The 20,273-nt window shown below is 47.0% G+C and overlaps 2 protein-coding genes across 6 annotated transcripts in view; both read right to left on the bottom strand.

Moving 5' to 3' along the window:
- Window positions 1-409: 409 nt before the first annotated feature.
- Window positions 410-15,506, bottom strand: LOC104863802. 4 transcript variants are annotated; one of them, XR_780684.2, is made up of 9 exons: window positions 15,332-15,506; window positions 13,586-13,874; window positions 13,399-13,508; window positions 11,730-11,821; window positions 10,760-10,933; window positions 9,799-9,948; window positions 6,327-6,950; window positions 2,485-3,145; window positions 410-1,473 (listed from the first exon to the last, which is right to left on the bottom strand). XR_780684.2 is itself a non-coding variant. In XM_010626446.2 (4 exons), the coding sequence occupies exons 1-4, from the start codon at window positions 15,363-15,365 to the stop codon at window positions 11,796-11,798; spliced, it is 561 nt and encodes a 186-aa protein (XP_010624748.1). In that variant the 5' UTR covers window positions 15,366-15,506; the 3' UTR covers window positions 11,260-11,795. The 4 variants fall into 4 exon arrangements, 3 of the variants coding, with proteins under 3 accessions (XP_010624748.1, XP_010624747.1, XP_010624746.1); XM_010626446.2 differs by lacking the exons at window positions 410-1,473; window positions 2,485-3,145; window positions 6,327-6,950; window positions 9,799-9,948; window positions 10,760-10,933 and having other exon boundaries at window positions 11,260-11,821; window positions 13,586-13,976; XM_010626445.1 differs by lacking the exons at window positions 410-1,473; window positions 2,485-3,145; window positions 6,327-6,950; ... (1 more) ...; window positions 10,760-10,933; window positions 11,730-11,821 and having other exon boundaries at window positions 13,209-13,508.
- A 1,974-nt stretch (window positions 15,507-17,480) lies between these two features.
- The window catches only part of Borcs7 (BLOC-1 related complex subunit 7), a 7,846-nt gene continuing 5,053 nt past the window's right edge, over window positions 17,481-20,273 (bottom strand). Inside the window, exons 2-5 of one of the 2 annotated variants that reach the window (XM_010626442.3) lie at window positions 19,923-19,985; window positions 19,783-19,826; window positions 19,084-19,104; window positions 17,481-18,033 (exon numbers count right to left, since the gene is read on the bottom strand). In XM_010626442.3, the coding sequence (XP_010624744.1) occupies window positions 17,982-18,033; window positions 19,084-19,104; window positions 19,783-19,826; window positions 19,923-19,985 (180 nt within the window). In that variant the 3' untranslated portion in view covers window positions 17,481-17,981. The other variant, XM_010626443.3, reaches the window with a different exon arrangement.

Genomic DNA, 20,273 nt, shown 5'->3' on the forward strand with positions numbered 1-20,273 from the left:
TCGCTGTCTTTTTTTTTTTTGGTACCGGGGATCAAACTCAGGCCCTTGTGCTTGCAAGGCAGGCAGCAGAACCTCTGAGCCAAATCCCCGGCCCTTAAATCTTATTTTTTAACATTATCAAACTTCTTGATCTCACCACATACGGTCACTGTCGCCAATCATTAGGGTGAACTGAGGTTTTACTCTTCATGTGTTTACCCTTCATTTTGTTTTCTTTATTCAGTATCTGCTTTAAGAGAGCTACCTCAGAACATTACCAGATTCAGTACGTCAGTCCTCAGCAGGAGTTAGCTAGCGGGACTCCAGCGAGATTTCTGTGCGAGGTAAACCCTGCTGAACCCCTCAACTTCTGTTCCCCCGAAGCCGGTCGACCGCTCAGTTCCACACCTGACCACTAGGTGGCACAAGAATGCAAAATACCTTAGAACTAGAAAAATGCTAGGGAACTGGTCCTTCGGTGACTTCCTATGAATCTTTAATTAATATCTTCTAAGAAAATAATCTGCTTGGGTGGGGGATTTAGCTCAGTGGTTCTACTGCCTGCCTTGCAAGTGCAGGGACCTGAGTTCAATCCCTGGTACCCTCCCCCAAAAAAATCTGCTTATTTTTATCTGTGGTCTATAATCTGGGGCCCTTTCAGCCATTTATTCCTGCAGCCTTATTGTATGGGGAAGAGCTGGGGATGTAGTGGTGCCGCACCTGCCTCACCTGCCTCGCAAGTGCAAGGTCCACAGTTCATCCCTGGTACCAAAACAAAAATAAAAAATAAAATCATACTCACCTAATTCTGTAGCTTCCTGCCCACTCCTGGCAGGCTCTCGGTTGGCTATAGATTTAGCAGCTTTTCTTTTTGCTGCAGAGCCTCCAGCGATTTAGGGGCACATCCAGACTTCGTGTTATCGCCTGTGGCCCAAAGTGGATCTGCAATGTCCTGTCAAAAGGCAAACCAAAATGAAAAGACAAGTTAGGGGTGTCTTGATGTACCCAAACACTAATATCCTGTGTGATTTAGGTTGGGCTTCTAAGAAGGGAGATTAGATTTTATAATTCCATGGGGTCTTGGGAATGGGATCAATTATTCGACTACCCAGGTGGTTCTCCCTAACCAGATTATTGCTACCCCTGAGGTAAATGTCACTGGGAGCTTCCTAAAGGCAGTCTCTGTTATACCACAAAGGTTTTGCTCAGTGGATGCATTGTGTGAGATTATATGTACCTTTTACCTTTGAGTCTGAGGCACCAAAATGCAAAAATGCCTTCTTTTCCCATTCCCATCCTCTAACTGCCAGAAATCTATTTGTGCACAGACAAGAAAGTCCAGGTATGAGCAGCAGCTGCCCGAGTCCAGAGGTTGAGGTGATCAGCAGCAGCCAGCTTGACCTCAAGCAGTAGGTGGGATTTCCCAGGGACAGATGGCACCTTGGTTTTTCCTTCTTTCACTTCCAAATGAGACACTTCCGGACCAGAGAAGAACTGGGCCCAAAGACAGGGAATTAAGAGCATGAACAAGTCACCTGAAGCAATGACAGCGGACTCATTAGGTAAAATTTAAACTCTGCTCTCAGGAGGGTGTACAGGCATCCCAGGCTCTGCCTTCCAGAAGTCAGCAGTCTCACAGAAATTTTCCTCTGCTGAAGTTTCTCCCTGGAGACCTTGGCCTCTCTGCCCTCAATTCCCACTTTCTTTTTGCGGGGGGGTACCGGGGATCGAACTTGGGTCCTTGTGCTTGCAAGGCAGGCAGCGGAACCACTGAGCCAAATCCCTGGCCCGTTCCCACCTTTCTAAAATGAAAAGTTCTAAGGCAGACTAGCACCCAGCTGGGGCCCTCCATGCTGCTGCTGTGCCCTCTTCGCCCGTCTCCCCCTCAGGACACTGACGCTCTCCGTTGGAACAGATTTGCCTGCCAACTTTTTCACCCAGAAAAATGATATTTTGGGGTTTTTTGAGACAGGATCTCACTGTGGTGCAGGCTGCCCTCCAGCTCAGAGCGACTCCCTGCATGTGCCACCACACCTGGCATCAGGAAAACGATGTTCTAAAAACCACCGCCTCCACCTCCACCTCCACCTCCACCACCTCCTCCTCCTCCTCCTCCTCTTCCCACCTGATGTCATCTTCCCCAGTAAGTAGTGACACCCATGCCACTTTCCTGAGAGAACTCAACCCAAAGAGAACCAAGGTGGGAACCTGCAGGAGCAGTCCTCTCCAGTGCTGACACCCTTTGAATCTAGAAAAGTATGAACAAGGAGAGGCGCTACAGCCTTCTGGTTAAAAGTGCTCACTCTAGAACCAGTCTTGGGTCCACATTACCACATTCTAGCCGTGTTACCTTGGATTTATAAATTAACTTCTCTTAGCCTCAGCTTCTCCATCTGGAAAGTGAGGCCAATACAGGTGACTGTGAGGACCGCATGGTCCCTGGATCATTTTAACTGCTCCATAAGAGTTTTATTGCCTTCGCTGTATTATTATTACTACTCTTACCCAAAACATGACCATCCGTAGCATAAGTCCTATGGGCACCATTTTAGATGTTGCTGTGGTTTTGTGTTTTGTTGTTTTGTTTGCAGTTGTGGGGTTGAGACAGGGTCTTGCCGTGGAGCTCCGGCCAGCTGCAGTGTTTTAATCACATAACTCTTTTAATAGCAAAATACTCTTTGCTTGTCTGAATTTAAGAGGAAGGGGCAGAGCTCTCCGCAGCCTTCCCGGAGTCATTCGCAGGCAGCACGCCAGCCTGGTTCTGTGTTGCGGCACTGATAGAGGACAGGCATGCAACTCCCGTGGTACCCACGCCGGGTTTATCGCCACTCTTCAGACAGGCACATCCTCCTCCCAGGCCACGGGGTCACGTCTCTAGGCCACACAGCTGTCTCATTTTAAAATCTTCCTTCAGTGTCAGCTGTCCCTCTCACGAGATCAGAACTCGCCATAAGCCAAGCCCTGGAAGGTAAGGGCCGCGGAACGCCATCCGCGGATCTGAAGAAGCCGATGTCAAAGGAGCTGAGAGCAGCGGGCGGTGGCGTCCACGGGCTGGGGACACCGGGCCAGGCTGCGGACGGGTCGGTCAGCAAGGGCCAGGTTATAGTAGGACCGGAAGTGCGGCTGCACCCTGCACAGCAGGTTGGTGGCTGATTACAACAACAGGCTGCGTATTTAAAAAAACAGAAGGAAGGATTTGGACTCTCTTCATCAATATATGATAAATTTTGAGGAGAGAGATATATTTGCCCTGACTTAAACATTAGACAGTGCATACATGTATTAAAACATCACACGGTGCATCCTAAGTCTATACAGTTTTTATGTTTTTATGGACCAGTCTAAAAAAATTTGAGACTGATCTCCAAAAACAGCACACCTATGCGGGATCAAGTAAATTGGGCAGGAGGGAAACGCAGATCAGAACCACACTGTGATTCCATCTCACTCCAGTCGGAACAGCGATGGTCAAGGAAATAAAAAAGCAATCGGCGCCGGTGAGGATGGGGCAGAACACCTTACTCGTGGTGGGAACGTGGCCTACCGCAGCCACGGAGGAGATCGGACGGGAGGTTCCCCGGAAATCTCAAATGGAGCAGCTGTCACTCTGCCCAGACTCCCTGCTACAAACCAAAGGAGCAAAGGTCAGTACCGGGCGGAGCCCGCACACCCTGCCAAGAGATGGAGCCACTCCGGGTGCCTGGCTATCGAGCGGGTGGGCAAGGAAATGAGGCAAACGCGCACAGGAGAAAGCACTGCCTGCACGGAGACAGCGGTGCCACCTGCAGGAGTGCAGGGAACTGCAGCTCCTCACGCAGAGAGAAACAATCCAGGCTCAGAAAAACAGGTCTCAAACGTTTTCCCGAATGTGCAAAATTACCAAAAAAGATAAAAATAAAAACGAAGCCGGGCATGGGGGCGCGTCCCTGCAGCCCAAGTCCTTGAAGGCTTAGGGCCACTGTGTTTGGGCTACACAGGGAGTTCTAATGCCCTAAACCGAGCAGCGAGACCCCGAGTAAAGCACACTGAGAAGCCGTGAAAGTAAGAGAGGGTTCCTAGGCAAGAAGGGGATAAGGTGGAGGGGAAACGTTAAAAGGCAACGAGGGCCCAGGACTGGGCTCCGCGGTGCCGCTGCCTGCCTCGCGAGCACAAGGGCCAAGTTCCATCCTCGGTACCAAAAGTAAAATTAAGTAATAAATAATAAATAAATAAAAGCAGCCAGGCAGAATGGCGAGGAGACTTCATGTTGGGATGAGCCGGGTCACTACGGGGGCAGCTACAGCTCACTTCCAAGGGCAAGGGCTGTGCTGTGCTCCGCGGAGCGGGAAGAGCAGAAGCAGACTTTTTACTCCCTCGTTTGCAGCTGGAGCGGCCGGAGGGCACGCGCGGCTATGGATCTGACAGTGCCAGGTGGGGGACGGTCAGCCCCCCAGACAGCTTGTGGGACGACACCTGCCGAGCGCCGCACCCCCGGGGGAGGGCAGCATGTCGCTGCCCGCGCCCAGCTGGCTACAAGTAACGGTAAAGGAACTCGAGAGCTAACCGAATAGCCACTGCCTTGAGAGCCAAGATGGACGCGACAGAGAACGGCCCTGTCCCTGAGCTCCTCGGGTCTGTTCGGCCTCCGGACAAGGACAGATACAAGTGCAGCACACAGAGGCCGCCAGAGGGCCACCCTGGCGGCCACACTCGGGGGAAGGGTGCAGGGTGGCATTTCTCTGGTGGGAAATGAATTGCAAACGAGACTGATATCGCCAAACATCTCGCCGCTGCCCTCCAGATCAAGGAAATCATTGCCATAAGATTGGATCATCTTGGGCATGACAGGCATGACCAAGTATGGGGGCGGCTGCGACAAGTCCCCATGGAAAAGTACCGAGGATGCCCAGGCTGCTCTGCAGGAACTGGGCACGCGATGAGCCACTGGCACCCAGGGCTTCAGGGACCCAAGGAAGCCATTCCACGGCCCCTGTGAAACCACCAGGCCTCTCCTCCTCAGTCCAGTGGTCTGACAAGATGTGTACGATGCAGGGGAGGCCACTGCTCACTCAGAAGAGGTGCACATGATTGGGACAGGATGCAACTTTCCACACGTCTGACAGGAAAAAGGACAGACAAAAGTGGGAGAAAAAAAGAGTGACATGCACGTGTAATTCCAGCACTCAGGAGGCTCAGGCAGGGGGATCGCTGTGAGTTCAAGGCCAGCCTGGGCTACACAGCCAGACGTTGTCTCAAAAAACCAAAAAGAAAAAAAAAAAACAACCCACGGAAAGTAGGAGAAAAGAAATGGAAGGCTGTTACAGAAAAGAAGGCACGTGTGATTTGGTTTGCTTTGTGATGGTACAGCTCCCAAAATGACAGCTGAATAACCTGTAGCAATCAAATAGCCTTGCAGGAAGAAGAAATCGAAACAGCAGCCCTGGCACTTCCCACTTTTGGAGGAAGGTGAAGAATTCCTGCGATCCAGTGTTGCTGGCTCCATGGATTAGGTTCCCCCACGCCCCATGACCAGCAGTGGGGCCAGAGCCGCCCGAGTGAGGGCCTTAGGGGTGACCAGAGACCACAGGTGTATTTATTAACCCTCCAAGGACAAGACAAAGACACAGGCACTGGACGTACCCTAACCCGTGGCACCCCAGAATGCTTTCTACTTAGATACAGGAGTGAGGCCAAGACGTGCGAGACAGGGTGAGAGCAGAGGTGGTACTGAAGCGGGAAGCAAAGGGGACCCTCTTAGCCTTTCTGCCTTTTGGCCGGTGGCAAAGCGCAGTCCATACGAGCTGCCAGGTGCATGTACTGAGATTAGAGAGACATCAAAAGATGCGAGTCTGGGGATGTAGCTCAGCGGAAGAGAGCATCTGCCTAGCACGCCTAAGGCCCTAGGGGCAATTCCCAGTACTGTCAAGAAAAAACAAAGGAATGACAGCACTGGGCACTGTTAGGACTGGCCACAGTGCCTCCAAAGCCCTGTGTGGTAACACAGCCCCATGAAGTTTGGAGAGTGACTTTCACGGGTAGACAGTTACGTAATATTCTCCAGATGCATAAAAATCACACCGCCCGTTGGCTGGCCGTGCAGATGCTGCTCTGGACTTAACCGTCACCCCCAGCAACAACCACTGACTCCTAACCCTGGACTTGGAGATCTGCTCTCGCTCTCTCAGGAGCAATGGCAGCGGGCCGACGGGAGTGGGCTTGGCTGTGGCCACCATGACTCTCCCAGTGAATCCCTCGTCCACCTCTCCCGTCGCGGTCTCCCAGGCAGGTGCCAGGAACGCTCCTGTCTAGAGCTATCTGAAGATAAATCAGCGCCCTCCAGCCACCGCGGTCTCAAGGTACGCACATACCTCTGTGTCCGTAGAGATAGCTCCTTTCTGCTTCAGGTCTAGGAGTACAACTGGGCTTGCTGCTCTCCACGGCCACACTTCCACCAGGATGCCCCAGGAAGCTGCTCTCTGGGATCCCGGTTCTGCCTCTATCTTCGGTCCACAGGAGCCAGGTGTCCACAGGAGGACAGGATGTTCCAGAACGGTCTTTCGATAAACTTAGGGCCTGTTTATGAGGCCACAAGAGTTACATGTATGTGGACAGACAGTCACTGTGTCCCAAATTACTGTAGCGTGCGAGCAACAGTGAGTTCTGCCCAGCGCTTTGCACACCGTCCCGAGCAAACAGGGAAGCCAAGAAGCCCAAGTCCACGGCGACTGCAGCTTCTGTTTCGGAGCCCTGGGCTGGCATTTCACACGATCCTCACCACCAGGGGAAGAAGTTACTCCGGTGTCCATTGGGTACCCAAGGGTGGAGGTGGCCAGGTCATTACTCAAGTTCGTACCTGAGTGGTGAAGCCAGACTCCTGTCACTTCATCCCCACGATGATGTGCTGCACCCTGCTGTCTCATTTCCTTAAGCTTCCGACCTTCAGGATCTGAGTTGCAGCACTGCTATGACTTCGGTCAACATTGGGAGGGGCTCTGTTAGCCAAAAGCAGGACTGAAGTCATCACTAAGCCTGTGCTCAACACTAAAATATTATAAACATGAAGGGACATCTGGGCATGATGGTGCAAGCCTATAATCTCACCACTTAGGAGGCTGAGGCAGGAGGATCACTCCAAGTTCAAGGCCAGGCTGGGGTACATAGGGAGCTCAAGGCCACCCTGAACTACACAGGCAGCCCGTCTCAAAAAATAAAAATTTTTAGACTTAGGAACTATACTAAATAAACAGAATTAGAATATTAAATTATATGTTAAAGAGATTATCATTGAATATAGGTTATACATTTAAAAAAATATTCTCTTGCTTTTTAGCAATGTCCATTTTTTAATTTTTTGAGGCAGGATCTCACTGTATAGTCCAAGCTGGTCTTGAACTCACAGTGATCCTCCTGCCTCAGCCTCCCAGGCGTGTACCACCACTCCTAGCCAGTTTATTATTATATAAAAATTTAACATTGGGTGAAGGGAGGGCAGGGGTAAGGGGAAAAAATGAGAATCAAGACTTGTCATGTGGAGGTACAAGATCCCAACAATGAATGTAACTGTACTGTATCCCTAAAATGTACTAATAAACTCAATTAAAGCTGAAAAAAAATTTAACATTGTATTTTATTTTTTGGCAAAGTTTCACATTTATTAGAAGTAGGAAAAACAAGAAGGGTGAAGCCGGGCTTGATGGCACACGCCTATAATCCCAGCACTCAGGAGGCTGAGGCAGGAGAATCACTGTGAGTTCAAGACCAGCCTGAGCTACATAGTGCCTTCCAGGTCAGTCTGAACTACATAGTGAGACCCTGTCTCAACCACCCCCCATGCCAAAAAAGGGGAGAAGGGGAAATGTGCTCTGCAGAACAAGTTTGGGCCAAGTGAAAATGAAGGAGACAGCAAATAAAAATAAAAGTGCACCTTGGAGTACAGGGCAGGCTACTGTGAAGAGGCTCAGGGGCCAATATGATTATTTTTAAAAAAAGAACTTTTGCTGGGCGTGGTGGTGCACACCTGTAATCCTGCACTTGGGAGGCTGAGGCAGGAGGATTGCTGTGACTTTGAGACCAACCTGGGCTACACAGTGAGTTCCAGGGCAGTCTGAACTACATAGTGAGACCCTGTCTCAAAAAACCAAAAAAAGAAAGAAAGAAAGAAAGAAAGAAAGAAAGAACTTTTAATTTCATAGACTGACCACAAGCATACATTTATCTCCTCAGCTCCTCCTCAGGCTCCATTAAAGTGCCAACAAAAGAAAAAATAAACAAAAGGGGAGAGAGCACAGGGGGTGCGAGGGAGGGGCCCCACTATTTGTTACCCCATTCGATCTTCTTACAGCCCTATACGGTAACTGTGTCTAGATTCACATTTTACAGTTTGAAAAACGGTGATTGAAAGAGTTTCATAATTAAACCACCCGGGATCACTGTCTACTTTTTGAGAGCCAAAAGCCGAAGGAGCCAGCGGGCCTCCCTGGGATGGGATCTTGCCACAAACCACCTGGGCCGGCTGACAGCCGGGTGCGCTCTGCAGGTAAATCCCTGCCCGCCCAGAAGAGGAGAAGACGGACCCTTGGGGTAACTGTGCGTCTCCTCTCCTGGCAGCTCAAGGCTGGCAAGGACGTCACTGAACTTGGCTCCCAGGGCAGAAGCTGCGCAATGACTCCCGAGCAAGGTCAAGGATGGCACTGGGCTGGGACGTGGAGACAGAGCGAGGGCTCCGCCTCGATTTCAAAACCCCGCCTGGAGGGTCGGTGCTGACAATGACCCGCTGGCCTCGGCGGCCTCGGTAGCTGCGGGAGGGCTGCTCGGGTGCAGCAGTCAGGTCACTGCCTCTGCCTCTGCCTGTGTCCAACGTGCCCTCGGGTTGCGGAAATTTTCTGCGGCTCGGAACTAAGTGCAGCCCCAGGCAGCTGTAAAACTAACAGCAGATACAAGCTGTTTACAGGCGCTTGTAACATTTTTATGTTTTTTGTTGTTTGTTTGGTACGGGAATCGGGTCCTTGTGCTTGCAAGGCAGGCACCGGAACCACTGAGCTAAGTCCCTGGCCCACATTTTTATTAGTATATGTTTGCAGTATGTGATGGTTACACTCACGGTGGGGAATTCGTACATGTGCATAATACACTGCAATTCTTTTTCTCCCTGGCTTTCTCTTTTGAGACAGGGTGTCACTTTGTAGTTCAGGATGTCCTTAAACTCACTACATAGCCCAGGCTGGCTTCATGGTGATCCTCCTGCCTCAGCCTCCCAAGGGCCTAGATTACAGGTGTGCACCAACACGCCCAGCACATGCTGGACTACAATACCTTGTTTTCTCTCTCATTATTATCTTTTATTTTGCACTTTATATACTGGGTTTTTATGTAAGAGAATCCAACATTGTGGTCTCAGGTGCATCTGTTTTCCTACGAATGGCTCATTTATCCTTTACAGCAGTCACACTGCACTGATAAAAACACTACATTTTCTTTAACCATTAGTCTGTTAATAGAAGAATTAACCTTTAATAAACATAGAACTTTCTGTAATGTCATATGACACATTGTATTCAAGAGTATTGGGCTCGGGTGTGTGGTAGAATACTGTGCTTGCCCGGTATACATGAAGCCCTGGCTGGGTTCATGTAGGAACCAGCCGACAAGCTGAGCTTGAACCCGACCAAGGGGTGACGGAGATGAAAGCCACAGAAGCAGGTTAAAACCTGGAGGCCAGGCCACTCCTGCCTGCCTTCCACAGGGAGCCCCAGGGCTTTATTCACTCAACACGGGCACAGGGTCACGCAGGACTCACCTGCCTCTCTCCCTCAACAGAACCTCTCCAGGCAAACAACTTACCCTCAGGTGTTTTACTTTTCCCGTCAGGTGTCAGCAGCTTGCAGGGACCCTCTCTCCTCCTCCTCCGTGCTCACCAGGAGGCCGATTAGTCCTCATTCCTCCCATCTGATCTCCACAGGTTCAATTTCCAGGGAAATTGTCCATATAAATCTAAAGTAAATAAGTGATCAGGAACTTGAGATTTTTATCTAGCTAATTTCAAAAGCGTAGACGCCTCGGTTGTCTAACTTTTCTTAAGCATAGCTCAGTGAAGATGGCTGACTGGTCTACAAAAGGGAGTACTAATAAAATGAAGACATTAGGAAATGGTCCGGGACAGTTCTGTAAATCAATAATCTCATGATCTTTTTTTCTTTTTTCTTTTTGGAGCTGGGGGTGGAACCAAGGGCTTTGTGCACAGCATACAAGTGCTCTATCCTGAGCCACACCTCCAGCCCCTAAATCTCAGAGTTGTGTTCCAACACAAAGGAACTCATTTCATGGCACACAGGAAGCTGGGCAGCTCCTGCAGATGTTCCTTTGAGAAAGACATTAATGTAGAGCTGGGCATGGCAGCACACACCTGTAGGCTGAAGCAAGAGGATCACCACAAGTTTGAGTCCAGCCGGGCTACTCAGTGAGTTCAAGACCAGCCTGAACTACATAGGGAGCCTCTGTCTCAAAAAACAAAACAAAGAAAGCATTAATGTAAAGGTTCTATCTTCTTTAGCTTCCCAAACATCTGAAATCCTGGCAGATAAGAAGTAGGAGCCCTAAGAAACACCACATGTCCTACAAACAGTGTATATTCACAGCAACCTTTTGTAGTCAACCCCAAGTCCCTGCAGATACTTGTCAAGGTTCAAATACAACAGTGAGGAGGGAGGACAGGCAAGAGAGACGTCTTCACATGTTCAGTGGCCATCATGACCCACAGACTCACTACTTTTCACAAGCGGAGATGGAAAAAAAGAAGCCATACCTAGGAAATTCCTGCCATCTCCTCCTCCTTTTGCCACCCTTTTAGTTAAGCGTCTTCAGTTCAAGGGTGAGAGACAGAACTAAGCCCAGCAGAGCCCAGTGCTGTTTCACATTCATTCACCTGGGCCTGCCCTGCCCTGCTGTTTATCACGCACAAGGTTAATAACGGTTTGAGCTAAAAAAAAAAAAAAAAAAAAAAAAAAATGCAAAAAAATGTTACAGACTCAAACCCTTTATGTCCCTAAAGGTGGCTCCCACCGTCTATCAAAGCTACCCTATTCCCCCTCCCTCCCTCCCCTCTTCCCCACGTTCAACATTTTTCTCAAGAGTGTTTAAAATCTCAGTAAACTTTTTTTGGGGGGGTCTTTTGAGATAGGGCCTCACTGTGTAGGTCAGGCTGGCCTTGAAATCACTATGTAGGCCAGGTTGGCCTCCAACTTGAGGCGATCCTCCTGCCCCAGCCTCCCAATTACAGGCATGCACCACCACACCTGGCTCAGCTTGTATTTTTTAATGTACATTCATATTTGCACATTTTATTATTATTTATTATCATCATCATTTTGGTACTTGGGTTCAAACACAGGAGCCCTCTACCACTGAGCTATACCTATAGCTTTTTATATTATTTTTTTGAGACAAAATCTAAGTTTCCCAGGGGTCTGAAAACTTGTGATATTCCTGCCTCAGCCTCCCAAGTAGCCGGAATTACATCTGGCCATTGTTATTTTAGGGTGCTTTCCTTCTACACATAAAATATTACTGTTACAACAGTAACAGCCTCGTAGACTATAGCAGCTCAGCTCAAGTCCCTTCTTCTATGAAGACACATGAAGCTTAACACTTAAATGAGAGTCATTTCAGGAAAAAATGGTGACATTGGTGTGTTTCAAAGGAAATGGGTTTTACTCATAGGGAGACTGCCCTACGTAACAGTGTAATTCTCATTCTGAATTCCAGCCTCTGCCTACTTTTCAATGCAGCCATGAGTAAAATTCAGGGTGGACGCCTGGAAACCATACTTTTTCATGTGGTAGTCAAGATACTTTTGAGCCCTTTCCACCTAAGGAAGAAAAATATAGATTTAATGATCAATGCATTTTAAAATTTTACTACTTCTCCCCTCAATTTTCGTATTACTTATGGAGTACACTTCCTCAGACTATTTTGAATAAATATACAGCAAAATTAACCACCAACAGAGTAAAGAGACAACCCACAAAGTGGGAAAAAACATTGCTAGCTATTCCTGTAGACAAAAGACTACTATGTAGGTCATATAAAGAACTTTTTAAAAAATCAGATCCCCCAAATTTAAAGACCTAATCCAAAAATGGGCGTCTGAGATGAATACACACTTCTCAGATGAAGAAGTACAAATGGCAAATAAATATACAAAAAAATGTTCAACATCACTGGATTCGAGAGATGCAAATTAAAACAACACTGAGGGGGCTGGGAGCTTGGTTCAGTGGTTCTGCGGCCTGCCTTGTAAGCACTAGGGCCAGAGTTCAATCCCTAGTACCAAGGAAAAAACAACACTGAGATTCCACCTCAATGCAGAAAGAATGGCTGCTATCCAGAAATCAACTGATAACAAATGCTGGTGGGGCTGTGGGGGGGAGAGCCCTCCTCCACTGCTGGTGGGAGTGCAGACTGGTGCAACCACTGTGGAAATCAGTATAGAGATACCTCAAAAAATTAGAACTACAGGTTCCATTTGACCCAAGTATTCCCCTTCTTGTATCTTCCTGAAAGAATTAAAAGCATCATACCATGGAACCAACACCCTATGTCTCCTCTCCCACTTTCCTATGGCTATAGGTACCAGATGGCTAAGGAGCCTGAGATATACAGTTCATTAGAATTAGCTTCTAGGGCACAAGGGAGATAGAGAAGACTGGACATTAAACCTGCAAAAAAAAAAAAAAAAAAAAAAAAAAAAAAAAAAAAAAAAAAAACCACTGAGCTAAATCTCCAGCCCTACAGTGGTATAGTTTGTAATAGCTAAATTTTGGAAACAGCCCAAATGCCCATCAGCCAATGAACAGATAAAGAAGATGTGGGGTTTTTTTAATATAATGGAGTACTACTCAGCCATAAAGAAGAATAAATGAGATATTTCTAGGTAAATAGATGCACCTTGAGTTCATACTCTTAAGTGAAATAAATCGGACACACGTGTGAATATCACATCGTCTCTCTGGTGTGCAAAATCAAGAGTGTAAATAAGGACCAAAATGTGCAAAAGTTATTGTGAAATAGGAAGAAAATGTTCAAAGGGGAAGGGGAACAAGGGAGCGGAGTGGGGGAAAGGAAAGAGAAGAGGACAAAAACTAGAAAAGAAAAAGCAGAACAAAGCTTTTGTAAGTAAAGAAGGGAAAGAGGGTTTGAAGGGAGGGCAAGGGAGGGGAAAAATGAATCAAGATCTATTATGCACGGGCACAGATTCCCTAGGATGAATGTGATCGTTATGCGTACCGAAAATGTACCAATAAACTTATTAAAAAGATTCCTGTGGACATAGAGGACATGCTGTGGCCTTGTACACAAACTCCCTGCTGCCTGGGTCGTGCCTGAACCACCCCCTGACGGAATCCCACAGGACAGACGACATTAGGAGGTTACCGTAAAACTCACACATCAGACAAAGGCTCTGGCCTTTGTGCTCTCCCCGGAGACCTCTCATTCTCCGCATTCTTAGCTGTCGTTGCTCAATCACGGCCACATTGCAGCCTTCTTCACTTACCCTTGAAGAGCACAAAGGAAACAGCTTTATCTTCTGAAGAATGTCGTTGAGAAACCTCTCCTCCACACGTTGCCTTACCTGGCCCCGGTCGGTCTTCGGTGGAAACATTTCCCCCGCTCCCAGCCAGCCAGATGCACAGCAGTGGCTGCCAGCTCTGCTCCCAGACCCAAATCCAGCCCGGTCCACGGCCCGAGCGGGGAAGGTAGCTCCTTTCCCGGAGACGGAAGGTGTGCAGGCCCCACTCCCCACGCCCTGTCTTCCTTGGCTGCTCCCTCCTCTCCCGCTCTCCTCCACCGTGCGTGTCCGTCTTCCTTTTCGGGCGCTCGGTGTCCCGCATCAGCCCAGCAGCTCCGCGCAGGCACAGATACTGTGGTAAAGCAGGTATTTGCTGAATAAAGCATTTGCACTCGGGCCCAGGATGTGCCAGGATGGAACAAGCTTTCCGCTCCTCGGGAGTCGTCACTTTTACCTGGGGAAGTAAAACCTGAGCCCAGAGAGCCCTGTCCGGCTGGCACCCTGAGGCCGAGGGGCGGTGGGCAGAAGCGTAGGCTCCGGCGGGCTCCTTCACAGCTCCTTGCCTGCGGGGCGGGAATGGCATCCGGTCTCCCGCGGACCCCAGCAGAGCGCGCCGCCCGCGCCCCATCCAGGTGGGCTCACAGGCGTGGCGCAGCCTCGCCCGGTTCACTTGGAGTTGAATTCAGGAAGACAACTTTGCTAAACTCGTTTTCACCTCCAGCAATGTTTTGGTCAATTCACGTGTTTCCACATATTGGCAAGTCACCTTGCGGGGGGTGGGGGATTCACTACGTAGTTCAGGCTGGCCTGGACCTCTGTGTAACCCAGGGTGGCCGCAAATTCACAGCGATCCTCCTGCCTCAGCCTCCTGAGTGTTGGGCTCACAGACGTGCACCACCACGCCTGGCCAAAAATAATTTTTTCTACATCGAGGAGTGGTGGTTTTACACATTTAATAATTGGAAATATTCTAATCCATAAAAATTCCAACAACCATAGCTTCAGTTGGTTTAATTTGTTAGAAATATAAAAATATGATGCCTACTAATTATTAATAATGAGAAAATTTATAATAATAAAATTTATAATTTTATAGGCATTAATTACAGTTTTAGCAATTGTAGAATGGTGAAAATACTCCTAAGTATTAGTTTTCAAACTATTTTTCCAAAAAATGAGTCCTTTTAGCCAAACAGCTACTTTCTCACTGTTAATATGGCTTTCTCTTGCAGGGACAAATTAGCAGATGGTTAAGGGAGGCCTCTGTTACTTTCACTTGTGCTTCCTTTATACAATTATCTTCAGCTGGTGGTTTATTCACAACAATTATCTGATTATCCTTAACCACACACAGATAAACTGCAATAAAGGAAACCTCCACAGACAATAAAGGAAACCACCACAGACAATAAAGGAAACCTCCAGTGACAGGCTTATTCCCAGTTCCCTCGATGGCATGTGGTGTGCTGGGCCAGCCTAGGACCATCACTGAGTGGTCAGTGCCCAACCACAAGTCTGTTTTCAGCAGCAGCAGCAGCTGCTGCTGCTGCTGCTGCTGCATTCTCGGGGCTGGGATTGGAAACTAAGGGCCCAAGTTCCACCACCGAACTGCAACCCCAGCTCTTGTTTTTGTTTTGTGTTTTACTCTAACTCTTGCTAAATGGTAGGAATGCTAAATATCTATATGTACGACCTGGGCCAAATTAGGGCTCTTATACCAGGCCATATTTTCAATAATAGCAAAACTTAATTATTATTTAACATTTAAAAATCACCCTATATAGAAATTTCCAAATGTTTTTCCCTTACCTCCCAAGATGGCCTTATGCATCCTGCCATACATTCCACCTCAGAAATTGCTAGTCTGGTAACTCCAGGACAGTCCAGGAAGACAGATTTGGTTCAGTACTCAGAATCATCTTTCAAAAAAGTCAAGTTTTCCAGCCAGGCATGGTGGTGCACGCCTGTGATCCCAGCACTTAGAAAACTGGGGCAGGAGGATTGCTGTTAGAGCCTAGCCTAAGTTACATACACAGTGAGTTCAAGGCCAGCCTGAACTGTGTAATGAGACTCTTGTCTCAAAAAAAAAAAAAAAGTAAAGCTCCCCAAATGGCCAGCATCTCAAAGTAAATGACCCTCAGACTCTGGGAGCATTAAGCAGAAGCTAGATGACCAGTTTTGGGATAGTTTCTGAGCTGCAGAAACGGGTAAATAACAAGTTGGTTTCAACTACTTCCAAGATCACTTTCTTTTCTAGGTTTCTTATTATGTCAAAGACTAGAAGTGACAGGTGACATACTTGCTTCTATTTATAAGAAAAGGACAGCTAGCAAAAAGCTTGACAAGTAATCAAAAGACTTTGAACACAAGAGCTTGGGCAAGTCATTTCTTCTCCATCTGTTTTTCATCTGTAAAACATGGGGCCAGAATTCAGTAGTTCTGTAAGGTTGTAATATTGTAAGGCTCTGTGACTCCTTTTCCTCACTAAATATTAGTTTGGTTCTTGGATTTTCAAACATATTGCTTTAAGAAGAAATTATTTTCTTTTAGTTTTATTTGAAATCATTGTTTTTTCTATGCCTTTACCCCAGGGTGGGTCTTGAAACCCGCCCCCTTTTTGGTACTGGGCATCCAACTCAGGACCTTTTGCTTGTGAGGCAGGTGTGGTGCCACTGAGCCAAATCCACGGCTCCAAACTCCCCTTTTTTTCAATCTGTTGATTTTTTGTTTTGTTTTGTTTTAGGTACTAGGAATCCAACTCAGGGACTCAAACTTGCCAGGGAGATACTGCACTGCTGAGCTACATTCCCAGCCCTTAGTTTTTCTCTTTATTTCTGCCCTTTTCTGAGACCAAGTCTTGCTGTGTACCTTGGGCTGGCCTTGGTCGCTGGAACTTGTGGTAATCTTCCTGCTTCTACCTACTCAGAGCAGGGACCACAGACACAGGGCACCATACCCAACTTGGACATCGTTTAGGTTTTTAAATTGTGCCCTTTCTGAAAGGCAAATTGAGCTTGTTTATATTTAATAATATAGTTATTAATAAAAGTTCACAGAGTTAATGCATAAGTGAATCCTTTTTGGATTCTCAATTATTTTACTAATTTAATATGTATACATATGAGATAAATGTAAAATGCTCAATGTTACACAGTATGAATTACATCAGACTGATTCTTATTTGTTTTTTGGGGGTTTTTTTGGTACTGGGGCTTGAACTCAGGACCTTGTGCCTGCCGGGCAGGGACGGTGCCACTGAGCTAAATCCCCGGCCCTCTTATTTGCTTCTCTGTTTCAATGAAGACACTATTGTGCCCGCTTTGGCAGCACATATACTCAAATGAAGACACTACTGACTTATGTCAGTTTTCTCTCAATTCCTTAGTAAATGAAATATTCAAGAACAGGATAGAGTCCTATTTTAAATTCAAAGTAAACATATTGAGGTTTGACCATAGATAACGGTAGTAACCTTTAACAAGGTGAATCTAATGGACATAGGTAAATGTCGATAAACTTCAAGGTGTTCCTTGTGGAACAATCCTGTATCACAATCACTGACAGTAACTCAACTGCCTTTGCAATAATACACAAGCTGATCTACGGGTGATTGGAAAATTACAAAATGAACCAAGGTCACTTAATCAAGAGTCCAAACAACAAAGGAAGCTTAGGACTGAAGGTCAAGGCAAGAGGCTGCAGCTGGCCAGATACGATTCTATCTGCCTGATTTTCATTAGGAATTTGCTAACACAAGTGTCTCCTCTGAATAGTTAGAAATCCGTGGGTATTACCTATTACTGTTCTGTATTAATATTTCCTGAATGAATAAGTAAAAGAAAAACATTTTCACACATTTTAATCATTCTCATGTGTTCACAATAGAAATTTTTTTTCTTTTGATCAAGTCACTATGTGGCCTAGACTGGTCTCAAACTCTTGGGCTCAAGTGATCCTCCCGCCTCACCTCCCAGGTAGCTGGGACTGCAGGCTCCTGGTACCACCATACCTAGCTGGAAGCTCTATTTCTGAATGTAAAACTTTACTCAGCATTTGTTAAGGATTGACTTAGACAATATGTTTTTTGACATATTAAAAATCCAAGGCAAAAACTAAGATGACTTTCAATCTTGCTTTAATATCAAATAAACAGAGCAACTTAAAAATACATGAAGTGCCAGGGATTTAGCTCAGTGGTTCCGCTGCCTGCCTCACAAGCACAAGGTCCCAAGTTCAATCCCTGGTACCAAAAAAAAGCCCATGAAGAGCATAGGTTGGTTCAACGGAAGAAGTGCTTCCAAAGCTCATCCAGGTCACTACTTTGCAGGAGAAACTACATTGACATCAATCTTTTCTAACTTAACTTTAGAGATGAAAATGGAAAATGAAAGCCAGTTGTGCAAGATGTTTCCTCCTTAGCATCTGACAAAGAAGTGCTATCACCATCTTCTAGGTGAGTCTATTTCAACAGATGCTTCAGTTGGTCCTGTAGGTCTGATGACTGTTCAACACTAGAAATAAGAACAGATGGCGGTGGAGGGAGAGGAAAGGGAGAAGGGAAGGAGAAATGAAAAGGCTTAAGATGTACTACAGTGTGTACCTGTACCAACTCCGAGACGGATATATTCACTGTGTGTTGCAAACACATACTAATAAAAAATGTAAAAACAAAAGACGAGGTTTATCTGCGATATAAAGACATTTCTTTGTACAATCTATCCTTGAATGCACAGATATTGTTACAGGTAAATTAAAATTTATATGGGTCCACTTGGGTCCCGAGAGTGTGTAGACTGGGCCCAGGGCGTTGGTGCACACCTGGAGTCACAGCTGCTTTGAGGCAGGAGAAAAGCTAGAACACAGGAGTTCAAAGTCAGCCTGGGTAACAATGCAACAGCCCATCTTAGGGACAAAACCAAAGTTTAAACTACAAAGAAAAGTTTGCAAAGCCAATCAGTAATGTAAACAGTAGAGTGAGGAGCACATTGAATTTACATGAGAAAACAAGACTGTTTAATGGTTTTAGAACTGTTACTTTACTTAATTAACATGATCATTGTAAAACCATCTTCTGTTCCTTAAGTTGAACTTCTATACCCTGTAACTTTTGGTTTAAGACAGGGGTTCACTATAGAGTTCTGGATGGCCTCTAACTCTTGGTGCTCCTCCTGCCACAGCCTTCAGAGTGCTGGGATCACAGGAGTGCCTCCCACACCTAGCTATATCCTGTAACTTCTCGAAAATCTTTATTGGAACTGGGTGTGGTGGCGCACACCTGTAATTCCAGCACACAGGAGCTGAGGCAGGAGGATCGCTGTGAGTGCAAGTCCAGCCTGGACTACAGAGCAAGACACTATCTTCCCCCTCCCCCCAAAGAAGCCTTTATTGGCAGTACATTGGGTTGTCTCATGCCTTTGAAATACACTGTTTTCTTTAAATTCTGAATGGGCTACTCTGGAGCATGTCAATTTCAGGGCCTATGTAACCGATGTGGGGCCACAGTACAATTTCCCCAAGCCTGCTTCAGCTGTCTCTCCAGTCCCCTGTTGGGGGTTACTTACTTCTTCTGAATAGCTTCTTGCCTAAAGCAAAAAAGAAAGAAGAAAATAAACATAAGAAAAAAACAATAAAGTAGAAATTATTTATAGCCAGAAAGATATGGCCAGAACAATTTTCTGGCTTCTGTCACAGTCTGTATTTCTGTGACTCTGTCCTACGATTGTACCATAGAACAGGGATTCCATTCTGAGAGCAAAACTGCTTAAATAAACCCAAAAAGAGGCTTCCAAACTTAAAAGAGTTAACAGTACTCCCGCAGAGGGAGGGGGCGGCCCCACAAACGACTGTATGGCTCCAGTCCAGTGTGAGTCTTTGGAGTCAAATGACCCACTATGTAAAATATATAACAAAATAAAGAAAGATTTAGCTCAGTGTTTCTGCCACCTGTCTCACAAGCACAAGGTCCTGAGTTTGATCACTGGTACCAAAAAAAAAATTGTTTTTAATTAATTAATTAAAAGATGAGAAACAAATTATAACTTCGTTCAAAGTTACAGGGAAGAAGAGGTCTCACTTCCCGCCTGGGGAGAGGCACAGGGCTAGCTCGCTCCTGGCCTGGTCTTGCCCTAAACGGGGCGTTCCCCCCCCAAGGGCCCCTAACACAGGAAGGCTCCAGAAGGTGGCCCCCACTTCTGTTCTCTCCCCTACCCCAACTTCTCCCGACTTCGCCCTGCGGAGCAGCTGCTGGGAGGCATACTCACTGGTACTGAAGGTGTGTTGTGATTATTGCCATTTTCCGTAAACTCTGCGCACACAGAAAGAGGGAGAAAATATTCCACTTCCCTGTAGCCATACAAACTGTGTCCGTGAACCCCGAATGATAAAAAGAATTGTTTCTTACGTCTTCCGAGTGCAAGATGGCATCTTCCTGTAGGACCATGTTTCTAGCTGCCTGACCTAGCAGCTAGAAGACAAAAATTAAATGGTGATGATCGAAACTTGCAAACTTCCTGCAATCTTCTCCCCGCAGCTGCTCCACCACGAGCGTCCCCCTCCCAGCTGCCCGGCCCTGAACGATCCCGATCCCAAGCCCAACCTCTGACTCTTTGGGGACTGGGGTGCTGCTGGGGAGACAGCGACCACCGCTGCAGTGCTGGGCTGCAGTGCGTAGGGGCGCACAGGCCCTGCGCGGATCCATAGAGGCAGGGAAAAGGGAAAAACGGAAGAATGGAGAGACCTGAAGTGGCCCGAG

Source organism: Fukomys damarensis, unplaced genomic scaffold, assembly GCF_012274545.1.
Source record: "Fukomys damarensis isolate Sample0158 unplaced genomic scaffold, DMR_v1.0_HiC HiC_scaffold_8, whole genome shotgun sequence".
NCBI classification, from domain to species: domain Eukaryota; kingdom Metazoa; phylum Chordata; class Mammalia; order Rodentia; family Bathyergidae; genus Fukomys; species Fukomys damarensis.

Excerpts from the sequence above, each read along its gene's own strand:
- LOC104863802 (XM_010626444.1), bottom strand. The coding sequence starts at position 15,365 with ATGTATGGCAGGATGCATAAGGCCATCTTGGGAG. Across the intron at positions 13,977-15,331 it reads GCATAAGGCCATCTTGGGAG|GTAAAAGTGACGACTCCCGA; the intron begins GTAAGGGAAAAA and ends TTACTTCCCCAG. Across the intron at positions 13,509-13,585 it reads CGAAGACCGACCGGGGCCAG|GGTAAGTGAAGAAGGCTGCA; the intron begins GTAAGGCAACGT and ends GTGCTCTTCAAG.